The 14,452-nt window shown below is 31.4% G+C and overlaps 5 protein-coding genes across 6 annotated transcripts; 1 reads left to right on the top strand and 4 right to left on the bottom strand.

Moving 5' to 3' along the window:
- Positions 1-575: 575 nt before the first annotated feature.
- On the bottom strand, positions 576-2,089 carry LOC123007303 (putative gustatory receptor 28b). The gene is made up of 6 exons (XM_044402531.1): positions 1,735-2,089; positions 1,297-1,685; positions 940-1,243; positions 828-890; positions 689-778; positions 576-635 (listed from the first exon to the last, which is right to left on the bottom strand). The coding sequence occupies exons 1-6, from the start codon at positions 2,053-2,055 to the stop codon at positions 576-578; spliced, it is 1,227 nt and encodes a 408-aa protein (XP_044258466.1). The 5' UTR covers positions 2,056-2,089.
- LOC123007304 (putative gustatory receptor 28b) lies at positions 2,089-3,643 on the bottom strand. 2 transcript variants are annotated; one of them, XM_044402533.1, is made up of 6 exons: positions 3,353-3,643; positions 2,941-3,287; positions 2,609-2,891; positions 2,502-2,564; positions 2,363-2,452; positions 2,089-2,302 (listed from the first exon to the last, which is right to left on the bottom strand). In XM_044402533.1, exons 1-6 carry the CDS (start codon positions 3,641-3,643, stop codon positions 2,240-2,242), a joined length of 1,137 nt encoding a protein of 378 aa, XP_044258468.1. In that variant the 3' UTR covers positions 2,089-2,239. The 2 variants fall into 2 exon arrangements, with proteins under 2 accessions (XP_044258468.1, XP_044258469.1); XM_044402534.1 differs by lacking the exons at positions 2,941-3,287; positions 3,353-3,643 and having other exon boundaries at positions 2,507-2,564; positions 2,609-2,684.
- Positions 3,644-3,878: 235 nt separating this feature from the next.
- LOC123007302 (dnaJ homolog subfamily C member 10-like) lies at positions 3,879-7,754 on the top strand. The gene is made up of 12 exons (XM_044402530.1): positions 3,879-3,955; positions 4,018-4,202; positions 4,295-4,475; positions 4,528-4,738; positions 4,876-5,090; positions 5,142-5,357; positions 5,412-5,642; positions 5,715-5,841; positions 5,890-6,375; positions 6,425-6,698; positions 6,747-6,951; positions 7,002-7,754. Coding segments are annotated over exons 2-12 (2,358 nt in total). The 5' UTR covers positions 3,879-3,955; positions 4,018-4,200; the 3' UTR covers positions 7,212-7,754.
- LOC123007306 lies at positions 7,681-8,902 on the bottom strand. The gene is made up of 5 exons (XM_044402536.1): positions 8,685-8,902; positions 8,501-8,618; positions 8,242-8,445; positions 7,946-8,186; positions 7,681-7,891 (listed from the first exon to the last, which is right to left on the bottom strand). The coding sequence occupies exons 1-5, from the start codon at positions 8,779-8,781 to the stop codon at positions 7,784-7,786; spliced, it is 768 nt and encodes a 255-aa protein (XP_044258471.1). The 5' UTR covers positions 8,782-8,902; the 3' UTR covers positions 7,681-7,783.
- Positions 8,880-12,720, bottom strand: LOC123007305. Its single transcript, XM_044402535.1, has 5 exons — positions 12,279-12,720; positions 12,026-12,230; positions 9,360-9,560; positions 9,067-9,310; positions 8,880-9,015 (listed from the first exon to the last, which is right to left on the bottom strand). Exons 1-5 carry the CDS (start codon positions 12,397-12,399, stop codon positions 8,947-8,949), a joined length of 840 nt encoding a protein of 279 aa, XP_044258470.1. The 5' UTR covers positions 12,400-12,720; the 3' UTR covers positions 8,880-8,946.
- Positions 12,721-14,452: the final 1,732 nt, after the last annotated feature.

Below are 14,452 nucleotides of genomic sequence, written 5' to 3'. Positions count from 1 at the left end.
TTGTTGGATAGTTATAATATTATAAATGGAAACTAATGCAATAAATCTAGAAAATAAACATTAAAAGACACCACAAAAATCCTAATGGACTCTTCTTGTAGCCATAATTTTTATCTAAATTAATTGTGGACAAACCCACTAGTTTTGAAATTAAAAAAACTGGATATATGGCACTGTAAAGATAAATTCTTGTCACGATTTTAGCCATTTTTGTTTCCAAGTTAGATATGGTTTAATTCATTTAACGTATTAAGTATTTTATTCCTGCTCCATAGTAATGTCAAGAAAGTAATTAATCATCATTGAGCTATTAACTGATTTGGTTCTGTATTTCATTGAAATAATACTATTTTAATTAATATTTATTTAAGGTTGAATATACAGTGTGTCCCCGCATAGGTAAAACGACTCTTGTAAAAGATTAAAAAAATCGATTATTATTATTATTATTAACCTTTTGACAATAACTTTTAAATACTTTGTGCACTGATTTTCGTTATTAACACATTTTATTTTAAAACCTTTTAGATATTCTAGAGTTCGAAAAATCAAAAATATTTTTTAACTTAATATTTTTAATTTTGATAATGAAATTGAATTACAATAACCAAATACGTGGTAATGGCGCCAATTACCTGAAAAATACAGCGTTACTTTTTCTTAAATCTGTCTCAATTTATTTACTGACAGAAAACAATAAAGTTTCATCTAAAACAAATACACGACAGCCTGAAAATTCGACGTTACTTTGTAAAAGTTGAAACGAGAAATGCATTATCTGAAAATTGAAATCATTTAAATTTGATTTTACTATTTCAAATCTATACCGAGTTTTCCACTTCTTCGTTCCTGGCATAAATTGTGTGTAGGATATGACTTGTATATTTGGCCTACAATTGTTTCTGTTAAAGATTTTTTACTTATGTTAATTGTTTTTACTTCTTTTTTTGTTTGAGATGCGGTCCAGACTAATCCAAATAAAGCAAAAACATTTATAAAACCATTCAAGGCATAGTATGTCGAATACAGGACCGGATTACGAGCTTTAGCTTCTGTGTTACTTATAAAATAGAAATATACTGTAAAAGTCATAGTAATGAATAAGTTGAGACAAGTGAATAAGATTTGGAAGTTAAAAATCTTGTTTAAATTTTCAGTAAGTGAGCATAATTCGTAATGTCTTCGTCTGATCTGTTCTAAAAAATAAATTAATTTTTCCAACGATATTGCTTTAGTCGGCTGACTGTAACAAAATTAGTGATTTCAATAATAATTTGAAAAAAATGGGTGTTTTACATTGGAGAAACCAATTTAATTTTGTAAGAATAAGTACTGTTATTTTTTTCTTGCCATTGTTTCTGGATTTGTTCAAGTTTTATATTAATCCATCTGAATTTTTGTTTAACAAGCAAACACAATGTACCAAACTGCATAACCATTGTTATCATTGTCACTAAAGGATAAACATAAGTGACAATTTCAGCTCCAATATCTACAAAAGTCACACTCCCCAAAAACAGAATTATGTTAATGATAACATAAGAAATGATCAGACATATTGCTGTTGCTATAGCAAAAAGAACACGGATTTTTGCTTTTGTATATTCGTTAGCCGTGTCGAAAGGTAAATCCAGTTGATGCATTTTCTTCTCAAAGTTTTCAAACTTTTGCAAATATAGAACAATCTAGAGATCTGTATCAAAATCACTATTGCCATAACTGCATTTTAGTTACCTTTCTGCGTTTCGTTATACTGAGAAGTGATAACAAAAAAGCATCAGTTAGGGAGACAGTCAGATAGATTACATCACCGATTTTAGCAATTAACTCACTACTAGTTGTCGGTTTGTCTCCCATTCTCATTGTATAAATGGCATAGAACGTAAGAAAAATCATAACTGTGGCCGACCAAACAACATCCAAACCATTACTCCATGAACAACTTGTAATTTGTTGTGTATCAGACATTTCAATTTTGTTTGGATAAAGTCCAAAGATTTTTGAAAAAATTAGTAGGGGTTTTATTACGTTGTAAATATTGGGAGTGGTAGCCATGAGTTAATTTTGTTTCTAAATAAAACAGTCGAATCTTTGGTCTTATTTATTATGTATTAGTTTATAAGGTCATGCTTAAAATAATTATAGTGTTTGTGGTTTGTGGGCTATTTGTCATTTTGTATCGACAATTAGTTTAAATGTTATTTTCCAAACATGCAACATGCAATGAATAAAAACAGTTTTATTTGTTATCATTATCCATTTGAAATACGATAATCAAATACGATGTGATTGCGCCAACCATCTATAAACAAAATTTTGTATTAATTATCTATATTATGTACGAGTAGGTACAAATACTTGCCGAGAACAATAAAGTTTCATTGATAATAAATACTCCACAAGCCCAAAACTCGACCTCCTCATCCAATAATTGCATTGAAAACAACTGAATCTGTAATAGATACATTCATAAATGCTTTTAAGGATTTTGCTAATAATACAAAACTGTCAATATCTGTAAACGTTTTGGGAAACTGATGCAAAATATTTGCTGAATTTTTTGCCTGAAAAATCCATTTTTTTAAATTGCATTTTTGCACCAACTTACTTCATTTCTTGTTTTGGAACAAATCATAACCATCGCTCCTGTTTCAACACTGTGCAGTACTATAACTAAACAATCGTACAAGTTGTACAGTAATCTCGAATGATCTTGTTTCAACGGTTTCGAATCTTGCAAGTGCAAGAGACACGTCACAATAATAACAATAAAGTGATGCGAAGTTGCTAGTAACATTGGTACTGAATAAATTTTATTCAGATGAGATCCTAAACTACTCAAAATATCATGTTTCCGTCTTAGATTCTCTAAAGTTCTGATAACTTCGTCACTACAAGTCTTGAGTAATGTTCTGCATTTTACAAAAACACAGTTCTTACTCGATTAATGCGCTATTCACGCCTGTTTTGGTCTCAATTAGCTTTTCATTTATCCAAACAAATTGTTGCTTGAGCAATAAAGTCATCAAGGAGAATTGTGCAGTTACAAGTAGTCCAATAATGAAGGGAAAGCAATAAGCCATCGCATCTCCAATCATGACAAAATTGATTTCAGTCATGTATAATGTTGTATCAAACCAAACGTAAGTACAAATAATTAGAACCAAAATCAAACCCAGAATAAAACCAATTATTATGTTCATTTGCTTTGTCTTTTTATAATTCTCTTTGTGAAATTTTCGAAATTCTTCATCACACCTGCTGAGTTGTTGTAAAAAAGTTGAAAGCTAAAAAGCAAGTTTAAATTGCTTGTGGTGGAAATCCCAGCGTGCGTTACGTGAAAAAAACTCACTTTTTTTCTGATTACGATTAGAAAAAGAATTGAAATTGATGCATTTGTGAATGCGGTACAAATTTCTATGGTGTCACTTAATGTTAAAAGTAGACTTTTAAATTGGACATTTCTGTGTACAATTCCATAAATAGCGTTTGACATGCAACAAAATACAACAATCAAACTCCAAACAACTCCAAGTATGCTTTCTCTTTTCACATCTTCGTTCCCTATACACAATGAATATAAACCAAAAATTTTAAAAATGTATAGGCAAGGCTTAAACACATCCTCTACATGTCTCGCCATTGTACGTTTCGTTTTTTTTTATATTTATTGAAAGTTATAGCAGTGTAAGTAGGGTTGTTTACAACGTTCAGTTGAATAATTTATTATGTAATTAGTAATTCCTAGCTGTATTTATAAAAACAATGTTGCAAGTAGTAATTGACTACAATATTTATATTTGATTAAAGATAAACTTTTGTTTCATTTGGTAATTCCCCTCTTTTTCTTCCATTTTTCATGCGTATTACGTGTTGCCTACACTAGCCTTCTAACCAAGAACCGGAAAAAGTAAAACAAAAATTTATGGGGTTTGTAATGAAAATAGAACATTTAGTGAGTTATATTAAGATTATAAATAGAACATTTGCAATTCTAATTTGGAATTAATACAACAGAGAGGAAACCGGAGGAAATCAACAAGGATATATTGTAGGAAGTAAAGTGGGTGTCGTGTGTTTGGATAAGCTTAAAGTGTTACAAATTATCAAAGTTAATTGGCTTATCAAAAGAGTTTTATTTTTAATTAATATACCAATACAGGAAACGTTTTGTTGTTTAAAATTACGAAGTAACAAAAAATGTGAGTATTTTTTGTGGTGACATAACCTTCTTAGCACATCTGTTTTTTCTTCATTATTTCTTCACCATTTGGTTACGTGGCATTGTTTTTAGGTTTGTTTGTAAAAACGCAGTTTTTTTAATTATTTTTATCGGTTGCTATTTTGTAAATATTTCTGGTAATGAAAATGAAGATTTTTACAAATTGCTCGGAGTGCCTAGAGATGCCACTGTTAAAGAGATTAGGAAGGCTTTTAAAGTTTTAGCTGTAAAATTACATCCGGATAAGAATAAGGCTTGTTTTTAATATAATCTAAGTTATTCAATCGTCATTTTGTCATTTTTAGGATGATAAAGGGGCTGATCAAAAATTTATTAAAATTGCTAGAGCTTATGAGATTTTAAAAGATCCAGACACACGTAAACATTATGATTTGCATGGAGATACTGAGTCTTCACAGAAAAAACATCAGTATCACAGTTATACTTATTACAGGGACCAATTTGGGATTTATGATGATGATCCCCTTATTGTTACGTTAAGCAGGGCTGATTATGGTAACTGTATTATTTCTGTATATATTTGCATTTTATTGCATTTAAACATTGTTTTTTACTTTTTTTTGACCAAATTAAGAAAAAAAATTGTGGTGTGTATATTTGGTTGCCTACACTCATATAATTTTTTGTCATAGAATTGAACATTTTGGATGCTAGTCAGGCTTGGTTTATAAATTTCTACTCACCTAATTGTCACCACTGCCATGAATTAGCCCCAACTTGGCGTAAGTTGTCTTCGGAATTAGAGGGGGTGATTAGAATTGGTGCTGTTAACTGTGAAGATGATTGGTCTTTGTGTTACCAACTCAGTATTGAATCTTACCCCACTTTGCTCTATTATGAGAAAGAGGTTGCTTTCATTACTGTTTTGTGCACAAGTTTTTGTGAAATCTTACTTTAGGCTCACCTTCACGAGGGCCAGCGTTATTATGGCCCTCGAACTCTTGATGAATTACAAGATTACGTTTTATCGAAAATAACTGTTAGTGTAAAAAATGTGGATAAAGAAAATTGGGAACGTGATTTAAGGAAGCAACAATGGTTGCTGTTTCTTTGTGCAGAGGATAATCCAAATTGTCCTGAACACGAGACTAGACTCAAACTGGCGGCTATTTTAGTAATATTTAGACTTAAAGTTATTATCAACAAAATAATTTATTTTGTTACTTAGGACGGTTTGATGTCAGTTGGAGTTGTAAAAGATCTGGAATTGTGTGATAAAATTTCTCATACTCATAAAAGTAACCCTATAGTATTATGGCAAGTGGATAAGGAGAAGAATAGTGAATCTGAAAGTTTTGCAGTTTTGCATAATGTGGAAGGATCTGATAGTAAAGAAATTCTTGACAATATTTTAAGTATTTTACCAAACCCTGAATCGTTAAATGAAGAACAATTCAAGGTAAGTGGATAGATAAATTATAGTAACATATTTTGTTGTAAGTTGGTAGCACTTAGTTTAATTTTTTTTTAGGAAATTAGAGCGAAATTACGTAGCGGTGATGAAAATCCTTGGCTGCTTTGTTTTTACCTCGGCACTGCCACAGATTTAAATCTACAACTCAAACGTCTTCCATCTATGATTCCTTCTATAAATATAGGTACCCCATATTATTATTTTTTACGAAAAGGTACATTTCTGACACTAGGTTTGATTCATTGTGGCAAAAACTCGGCTCTTTGTTCGAGTCTCCACATCTCGCGTTACCCAAATTGGGGTATTTTGAAAGTAGGCGGCGCTTTTGAGCTCCACCACGGCCGAGACGTCCTCCACGAACTTTCAGCTTTTGCTAGAGACAGCAGCAAGGCCCAAAACCTGCACGCATTGTCCCCTGCTGATTTCTCAAACATTGTAAATGGCAACAGCGCATGGTTTGTTGACTGGTACGCCCCCTGGTGTCCGCCGTGTCGGCGTCTCATGCCCGAATTGCGAAGGGCGAGTCATCATTTCGCTCCAAATATTGTCCAATTCGGGACAGTCGACTGTACTTTACACAGGAATTTGTGTTCACAGAATGGAATTTCGTCATATCCCACAACAATCTTGTATAATGGAACCCGGACGCAGGTGTTTCACGGGACGCCATCTGAAGATGGGATTGTCGAGTTTATTTCAGACATGATAGCGCCATCTGGTAGGCAAGTCTCGTACAAGTTTTCCTGTTTAAGAACGATTTTTTGAAGTTATTGCATTGGATGACACGTCTTTTGTCCAATTGATGCGAAAGCCGGAAGATGAAATTTGGGTTGTTGATTTTTTCGCTCCATGGTGTGGGCCGTGCCAGAAATTGGCTCCCCAGTGGCGCAAGCTTGCCAAACAATTGACTGAGTTTCCGCAAATTAAAGTAGCACAAGTGGATTGTGTCGCAAATTCGGATTTGTGTAACGCACAAAATGTTCGGAGTTATCCGACGATTCGGGTTTATCCCTTGGGGAGTAAGGGGATGAATACCGTTGGGTAAGTAATTTATTTTCTCCATTATAGTTATTTCGCAAAATAATATAGGATGTACAACGGCAATCGCGATGTTGTCTCACTTAAACGCTGGGTTTTAAACTTGATTCCTTCTCCTGTCGTTTCAATGGATGCTGAAATGTTTAAAGATCAAATCCTTACAAAGAAGTTTATGACGCCATGGCTTGTCGAGTTTTATGCACCGTGGTGTGGTCACTGTACACATTTCGAACCCGAATTTCGAAAAGTTGCAGATGTAAATAAATCCAAACTGGAAAATATTTTTTTACGTCGTGCCTTTTGTAGAGATTAGAAGGTATTATAAGAAGTGCCAAAGTCGACTGCGAGGCCGAAAGAATGTTTTGCGGCAATTTACGTGTCAATAGTTATCCTTCACTATTTTTATACTTATCTCCAACTGAAAGAATTGAAATTGACACACAAAACGTCTCTGAAATCGTTAGCCAAGTCAAGAATTTAATTAAAAACAGACACTTACAACACGACGAACTTTAGACTATAGTTTCAATGTCAAAAATTATGCAACACTGTAGACCATTTACTTTTTATTTGTGACTTTCTAAAATAAATAAATGTTTTTGCTAAGTTTTAATTGAGAACAAATTTCGTAATTTTAACGCAAACTTTGTATTTATAAATTTGTATGTCTTAGTAGCCGGTCGCTGGCTGAAAGATTTGAGATTTGAGAGAAAGATACCGGATTTATATGAATTTGATATGAAAATCCGGTGAAACGGCCAGCGATCTGGTTTTTATAGTTCCAAAGCTTTAACCAAAACTCAGATACGTATCAATATATAGGCTGTGTTTGAAATGCATGTTGTAAATGGTGAAAAATTTGTTTTTGAGTTAAAAATTTTGGTCAAAATAATTATGGTCTGTGTCGTCGATACATGCACCTCTAACACACCCTGTATTCGTAAAAGAGGTAAATAGGCATAGTGGAAAGTATTGCTAACTCAAAAACGTGTGATACAATTTAATATTTTTGTACAATTTGTTTTCTAAACATGAAATAAAAATTGATATCTTAATCAACATGAGAATTTTCTTACCCTGCCAGGTGTTTAATTATACGTTGAATAACAATAGGGCGCAGTTTTTACATTTTGAGCCCTTCTTAATGTATGCATTAACGCCGAAATGTTATGATGATGAATAATGTTATTAATTTCCTGGAATAAAAAAGAATTTTACTTCAATAAAAAGCTTTAGTACCTAAGACTTACATCTTCTAGTGGTTTATCGAAAATGTCTTTCATTTCGGCCCAGAGAATGTTAAAAGTCTCAGGTAAAATATCCATTATTGCGTCGTTGAATAATTTTTCTAAATCAGGATCGTCCATAAATTTATCAAAATGGTTTTTTACTTGTTGAAGATTAATATCTATATTGACGGGTAAACAGATTTCGTCGGTTACGTTTATGCTAAAGTTGGTCATTGCGATGGAAAAGTTTAGCAATTCTATCCTACATATACGATAAATAAAAAAATAATATTTTAGAAATAATACTACAATCTTACCAAAAATCACCAACTCCGTATATGTCAAAGAAGTCACCAATATCTCCAGTAATATTGTATTTACCTTCAATTCTCAAATTTCTGAACGTTAGATTGAAAACATCAAATTGGTAGTAACTCAAATTTAGGAAGATATTTTCCAGGAAACAAATATCAAATTCGTGAAAATGGTACAAATCAAGATCATCAAGAGTTCCGAGTACCCTATTACATTGATCAAGGTGCATACATTATGCATATTATTATTATTTTAATTTACCTAATTGCTGGATGACTGATATTTACGTCCAAATGTTCAATGTGCAAATTAGACTTGTTTGAGGTTTGAGCCACAATTGCGTCTTTTATTTCTTTGAATAACTCATCAGGATTTGAAACTAAAGAGAATAGTTTTGACGCATCAAAAGGTGTGTTTTAATGAACCATCAGTGACATAAGATTACCTTCTTCAGAAAAAGATGAATGTAGAGGGATACAAACGTTGACAGTTGCTTGAGCGACAACCAACGAGCTCAGAAAAACGTAAATTTTATTTAACATGTTTGTAATTTAATTTTATTGACACGACTAGTGTTATCGGTAAAAAGCGATTGCGATGATAAGAGATAAATGACAAAGGGGAATGATAATGTGGATAGTTGATTTACAAGGTAAAAACAACTTTATTACGAAACCAATAACAATAAATTAGAATATTTCGCCTAGTTATCTAATATTGAACAGTCTTCTGGCTAGGCTGGCTACAGTGGCATTTTCGAGGACACTGTTTACGTACTGAAACGAAAAAAAATTAATTCAGTCATAAATTTTAAATCAAGTGCTTACTTTTTTAATTTGCTCTTCTACCGGTTTTTTGATGTCTGGCCAAAGCATATCGACCGCTTCGGGCGCCATTTTTGAAATGGCTTTATTGAAAAGTTCACCAATTTCTTCGTCGTCCATTAAATTATCGAAGTGGTTCTCTAATTTTCTTAATTTAATGTCAATATTTAGAGACGTCAATCTTAATTTGAGATAATCAAATTTAATTATGGCCGAAATGGCCAATTTAAAATCTATTAAATGTAACCTGTGGTAGAAAGATATAATACTTGATAATTTACTTGCGAACTAATTACCAGAATTTACCATTGCCAAATACCGGAATCGAGTCCCCAATTATCCCATTTAATTTGTATAAGCCGTCAATGGTCAGATACGGAAAAGTTAAATTTAAATCTAACTTGAAACGTAAATTTCCCAAATCGCTGAATTTTTCATCGTCTATTTCGAATTTCGAGATGTGTTTGACTGTGACGTCTTCTACGCTGCCCTTGAGGCTACGAAATAATAACATAACACCGATGTATGATAGTTCCTGTTCACTCAAGGTCAAACAAAATTTCTACTTGAAAGCATGTTCAAGAAAATGCGTTTTTGCCTTTTGATTTTTTACAGACCGACCTAATGATTAGTAGTATAGTGAACAATTTTTACAATAATTGTTAAAAAATACCAAATTGTGAAAACACCACATTTTTAAGTTTTCAAGGAAAATTACTGTAATTAACTAGGGGTATCGATTGTTATATCCAGAGACTTTGTTACACTATTTCTATTGAGTAACAAGTTACAAAAAATTATTGAAGATGAGGTCTTAAAATAAAACATTTTATTCTTCGACACTGTCAAAATTTACGGTTTTTCTCCCGTGTAAGGAAGTTTTGACACTGTTTAGTATTTCTCAATACGAAACGTCAGATTATTTTTAAGATTTAAAGCAAGTTTAAGCCTTATTGAGTCTAATTCGAAGAATAAAATGTTGTATTCAACTTGTTTGAGTGTAAATCGGACGCTTTATTCCACTTCGTGGATGATAAACCACTCGTTACACTCGTGGTTTAATAACCCACTCGGGGAAATAATCCGTCCGATTTACACTCAAACTCGTCGAATAAATAACTATTGTTTTTGTTTTTTTTTGGATCATTTTTTTTCGGCTGTTTTTCATTTACATATTTTTTACTATAATTTTATTGACATGGTCTGTTGTTATTTTGGTGTCACAAACTTTTATTGATATTTATTACTAAATATTTGTTGTTATTTAATGATTGTATAATTAAATTGTGTTATTGATAATTGAATTTTTGGTTTTAATTACGAATGCTTCATTTGTCTATAATTTATTATTTAATTAGGAGTAGTTATTTAGAAGCATATTGCCCGTTTGTTTAGGTATTTTGTTATTTTCTAAAAGTGCTTATTTTCTTGTTGTATACAGGGTTTTTCAGAACTCGCGCTTCAGAGGAAAATACCAAGATAATACGTAGGAACATTGAAAAAATATTTAAAAAATTCAATCTATAAAGATTCTAACTTATGAGGGTTTAAATTTTGCACTTTGATTCTATTTATTCCTATTGGAGAAATAATTTTACATATTTTTGCTGCAGGCTATTAGAAGATAAAAGAAAAAAAAACTGTATCCTGAATTGTACGTAACTAACGGGTGTTTTTTTTTTAATTTGGCGTCAAAATTATCCATGAAAGTTTGATTGTGAACGAACCATCGTCGTATTGAAAGTTATTAATCTCATCGGACGTATTAAAAATTGTGGTACGTTCACAATACACTTAAATCATCTCTGACTATGACGGCAAATTTAAATAAACATCTGTTATATTTAACCTTATCTGTGGCTTTTATTGACAAAGTTTTTTACTTTTCCTGAATATAAAAAAATAGGTATACAAAATTATCGGTAACATTAAATGAACATAAAAAAGGTCAACATTTTTTAAGAGAGAATTTTTTACACATTTTTTTCCATATTCCTCTCATATCTTACCTAATTAGCATTGTTTTGTTGGGCGCGAGTTCTGAAACATCCTGTATACAAAGTGAACAAAAGGTATAAAACCATCAAACGCTTTTTTTAATCATTAGCTTTCAGAAAATAATAATTAATAAAAATTAAAGTCATATAAAAATGTGGTCGTGTCTGGAGAATGAAATTTTTGTTTTGTTTTTGGGGTATGCAATTTTTTTTAATGGCAATTTATATAAAAAAAATCAATAAAAATCGAATAAAATTTAGATAGTTGTTGTCATGCTTAGATTATATCTTTTGTAAAAAAGGTTTTATAATTGGTTGTCATTTAAAAAACTAAAAATTAAAAAAAAAACGTTTGGTTCCATCTTTATTATTTTTTTTTTGTTCACCTGGTATGTACTTGAGGAAAATATAAAGGTTTTAGCTCTTTTTAAACGACATCTTGTTTCTTGGGATTTGTAAAATTTAAATACTGACATATACGAAGCACTCTGTCGTGTTACAATTCAAATCGGCTTCATTCTTGGTTTATAACTTTAAGTTTTCAAAATAAATACTTTATCAACCTTTTATAAATAATATGCTATAATCTTATTGTTTTTTGATTGTTAACGCTTATACTCGTAATTAATTATTACATAATTTTTCAGCATATCATATTTTGATTTATTCAACTGAATGCAGAGTTTAAATAATAATAACCGTGTCATTGTGATAAAAAATTAAGAGAGCCAAAGTTTATATGCTATCTTTGGTCTTTTGATTTTTAATTTCTTCTTACAATGGTTTTGTTCTATCTATTTTAAATTTTATGATTTTATCGATCAACAATAAATACTTTGAATTATTTTGGACAGTTTTTTCTGTTGTTACAAGATAATTACGCCATTTTTAAAATAAAATTAGGGCTGAATTTACAAAATTTTACACTAGGGAGTGAACAGGTTGTGATAATTTAAGGCATTTACCCTGCTGCTTCATGGACGACATTAAATTCGATTTTATCAACATGGAGCGGGTCCAAAATTGGTATGCTCAATTCGGGGATTCCCCTTACAATTTGCCTCCTAAATTCTTCAAGAAGTTCGCGTAACCTGTCTTCGACCCGTCCAAAAGTCGTAATAATCCTTTCGACCGTCCGGGAGAAAATACTAATCCCTCCGCGAACAATCCCTAAATACACGATGAGTCAAAAGTTGGGCACTGTTTTAACCCTCTCACCAAACGTCGTATTTGTGATCCGATTAACGATAGAACTGATTGATGGTGCCACAACTTCCAAGGTATTCACTTGCGTGAAGACCAATCCTACACTAAGCACTAGAAAAATTCGTGTATCCATCGCGGGCTCACGCCACCAAATATTAATTTGATCGACTGGTCAATAATTAGCGGATTTTTAACGACATGACTAATAAGAAACACAATACAAAGTACAATACTAATGGAGAACTCATGTATGTAATTAAAGCGAATTATCTGTTTTCTCGGGCTTTTATCATCATGAACTGAATGGTGGTCATGTCGGTGGCGAATAATTACACTACGTTTTGCGACACAAGGTTAACACTGAATAGCACACACAAAAAAGAATTTATCTCGACGCGGACATGCTGCATGTACTGTTTTGGAGCAGACTGCAGAGCTAGAGTACGAAAGTGAAAGGAGTAAGGATGTTTTAAATATGTTATTAGCGATTTCCCGAGTGGCGCAACGGTTTTGTTATCTAGGAATGTGAAAGACTATTGTCAAACCTTTGGACATTAACTTGGGTTTCGCAATTTTGTCCAAACAAATATTGGCAATAGTTAAATCAAGAATTAAGAAAAACAGATGTTTTGCATTATATTTCTACATCTTATTTTGAAAAAAATGCATAACATTCAAAAATTTAACTCTTCTTAGAGTTTTTTTGTGACCAAGTTACTCCTAAGCTTTTTATTAAAATGTTTGAGTAGATACAGTGCGATCAAAAAGTCTGTCTATCAAGCAAGCGTACAAATTTAAAACGTATGTCTGTGGAAGACAAAATGTCACAATGACAAATGAGAAATGTCAAAATATTTTTTATGTAAATTATGACAGGAAACCGCGGTGAACGATTTTTATGAATAAGCACCAACAAAATCTTATTTCAGTTTGTTTTGAGACGTTTCATAGAATAATTCAATTTAATTAGCTCAATGTTTTAATTTTTATAAAATAATTTTATGACATCTAGATAACATACGACCTGCCATGCAACATACGTCCTCAACTAGGACGCCTATTTGATAGAAAGACTTTTTGATCGCACTGTACTACGTAATATAAAGATTCATTTGGATAAAATATTTTTTTTAAGTTTTTTGTTTGTTTTCTGTGAAAATTATTAAAAAGATTACACCTCTATTATCAATTTATTTATTTTTGAGTATTTGATTTTAAAACTAATTCGAAATGAATATTTGTATTACGTGTACTAAAACGGTTCAATTAGACAAAAATGAGGCTATTTCATGGCTAAAAGTTGTAGATATTTACCTACATTGAAGATCTTAGCTCTGTTATGTGGAAAATTATTTAATATTTTGGCTAAAAGTGTCCGCATATCGAGTCAAGAAACTTTCTAAATTAATTATGTATTACCACTTTCTCGATCACACTTGTCCTTCCTTAAAAAATCGACGCTTCGATCAGAATATAATTTATTTCCGTTGTAATTCTATTTCAAAAATGTGGGAAAGTGTTATCTTTAAAGGAAAAATCGCCTCCGGTTGAGGGTTGGTGAAAGTCATTTGTTGTTCTTTAATTTAGTAAAAATGTGCACTCTGGCATCAAGTAGCACTTTGTATAAAAAAAAAACACTTCTGTTATGGTAAAACCATTGCGTAGGTAAAAAGGTAACATGTTTGCCTCCATATGAGTGAGGTAAATGAGTCATTACTATGTAAAATTGAGTAATCTCGAATCTTTATTTGAATAATTTTTCATTTTTATTGTGACCTTGTACTGAAAAAGGTAAAGTGACTAAAAACACTGTTGATATAATGTCGGTAATTGTTTGACTGATCACACCGACCATGAGATGATTCATTTGAATAGATTTGACGCAAATAAATTTTCCGGAATTATAAATAAACATGTGAGCTACTATTACTGTAAGCTATCATGTTATTGTCATTATCGGCTTTTTGTTGATGTAATTTTTCTATTGCTATTAGTAATGCATTTGTGAATAATTATTAAAGAGAACATTAATTAATATTTTTTTATCATAACATGAGTATAAAGTTAATGATTGTTTTTTCAATTGAACATTTNTTTAAAATGAATTTTTTATTAAAATCTAAGTTATTCTAGTATTACACTTTTAAAATCATCATAAATTGGTTTTTGAATTTTGTGTGAAATTT

This window comes from Tribolium madens, unplaced genomic scaffold (genome assembly GCF_015345945.1).
Source record: "Tribolium madens isolate multiple individuals breed KSU strain unplaced genomic scaffold, Tmad_KSU_1.1 Scaffold_3;HRSCAF=73;Tcas5.2_LG2, whole genome shotgun sequence".
In the NCBI taxonomy this organism is placed as follows: domain Eukaryota; kingdom Metazoa; phylum Arthropoda; class Insecta; order Coleoptera; family Tenebrionidae; genus Tribolium; species Tribolium madens.
The sequence above is the reverse complement of the archived record's forward strand: the minus strand, read 5'-3'. Positions and strand labels throughout refer to the sequence as shown.

What these genes read in the sequence shown, in the direction of transcription:
- LOC123007303 (XM_044402531.1), bottom strand. Translation starts at nt 2,055, where the DNA reads ATGGCTACCACTCCCAATATTTACAACGTAATAAAACCCCTACTAATT. An exon ending in ATTAAATTGGTTTCTCCAAT is followed by an intron (nt 1,244 to 1,296) that starts GTAAAACACCCA and finishes ATTTTGTTACAG; the next exon opens with TCAGCCGACTAAAGCAATAT. An exon ending in CATCTCAAACAAAAAAAGAA is followed by an intron (nt 891 to 939) that starts GTAAAAACAATT and finishes AAACAATTGTAG; the next exon opens with GCCAAATATACAAGTCATAT.
- LOC123007304 (XM_044402533.1), bottom strand. Translation starts at nt 3,643, where the DNA reads ATGGCGAGACATGTAGAGGATGTGTTTAAGCCTTGCCTATACATTTTT. An exon ending in TAATCGTAATCAGAAAAAAA is followed by an intron (nt 3,288 to 3,352) that starts GTGAGTTTTTTT and finishes CTTGCTTTTTAG; the next exon opens with CTTTCAACTTTTTTACAACA. An exon ending in ATGAAACTTTATTGTTCTCG is followed by an intron (nt 2,303 to 2,362) that starts GCAAGTATTTGT and finishes TTTTGTTTATAG; the next exon opens with ATGGTTGGCGCAATCACATC.
- LOC123007302 (XM_044402530.1), top strand. An exon ending in TACATCCGGATAAGAATAAG is followed by an intron (nt 4,476 to 4,527) that starts GCTTGTTTTTAA and finishes TGTCATTTTTAG; the next exon opens with GATGATAAAGGGGCTGATCA. An exon ending in GTTAAGCAGGGCTGATTATG is followed by an intron (nt 4,739 to 4,875) that starts GTAACTGTATTA and finishes TTTTTGTCATAG; the next exon opens with AATTGAACATTTTGGATGCT.
- LOC123007306 (XM_044402536.1), bottom strand. Translation starts at nt 8,781, where the DNA reads ATGTTAAATAAAATTTACGTTTTTCTGAGCTCGTTGGTTGTCGCTCAA. An exon ending in TTCATCTTTTTCTGAAGAAG is followed by an intron (nt 8,619 to 8,684) that starts GTAATCTTATGT and finishes TATTCTCTTTAG; the next exon opens with TTTCAAATCCTGATGAGTTA. An exon ending in TACGGAGTTGGTGATTTTTG is followed by an intron (nt 8,187 to 8,241) that starts GTAAGATTGTAG and finishes TCGTATATGTAG; the next exon opens with GATAGAATTGCTAAACTTTT.
- LOC123007305 (XM_044402535.1), bottom strand. Translation starts at nt 12,399, where the DNA reads ATGGATACACGAATTTTTCTAGTGCTTAGTGTAGGATTGGTCTTCACG. An exon ending in GATCACAAATACGACGTTTG is followed by an intron (nt 12,231 to 12,278) that starts GTGAGAGGGTTA and finishes TCGTGTATTTAG; the next exon opens with GGATTGTTCGCGGAGGGATT. An exon ending in TAGAAGAGCAAATTAAAAAA is followed by an intron (nt 9,016 to 9,066) that starts GTAAGCACTTGA and finishes TTTTCGTTTCAG; the next exon opens with TACGTAAACAGTGTCCTCGA.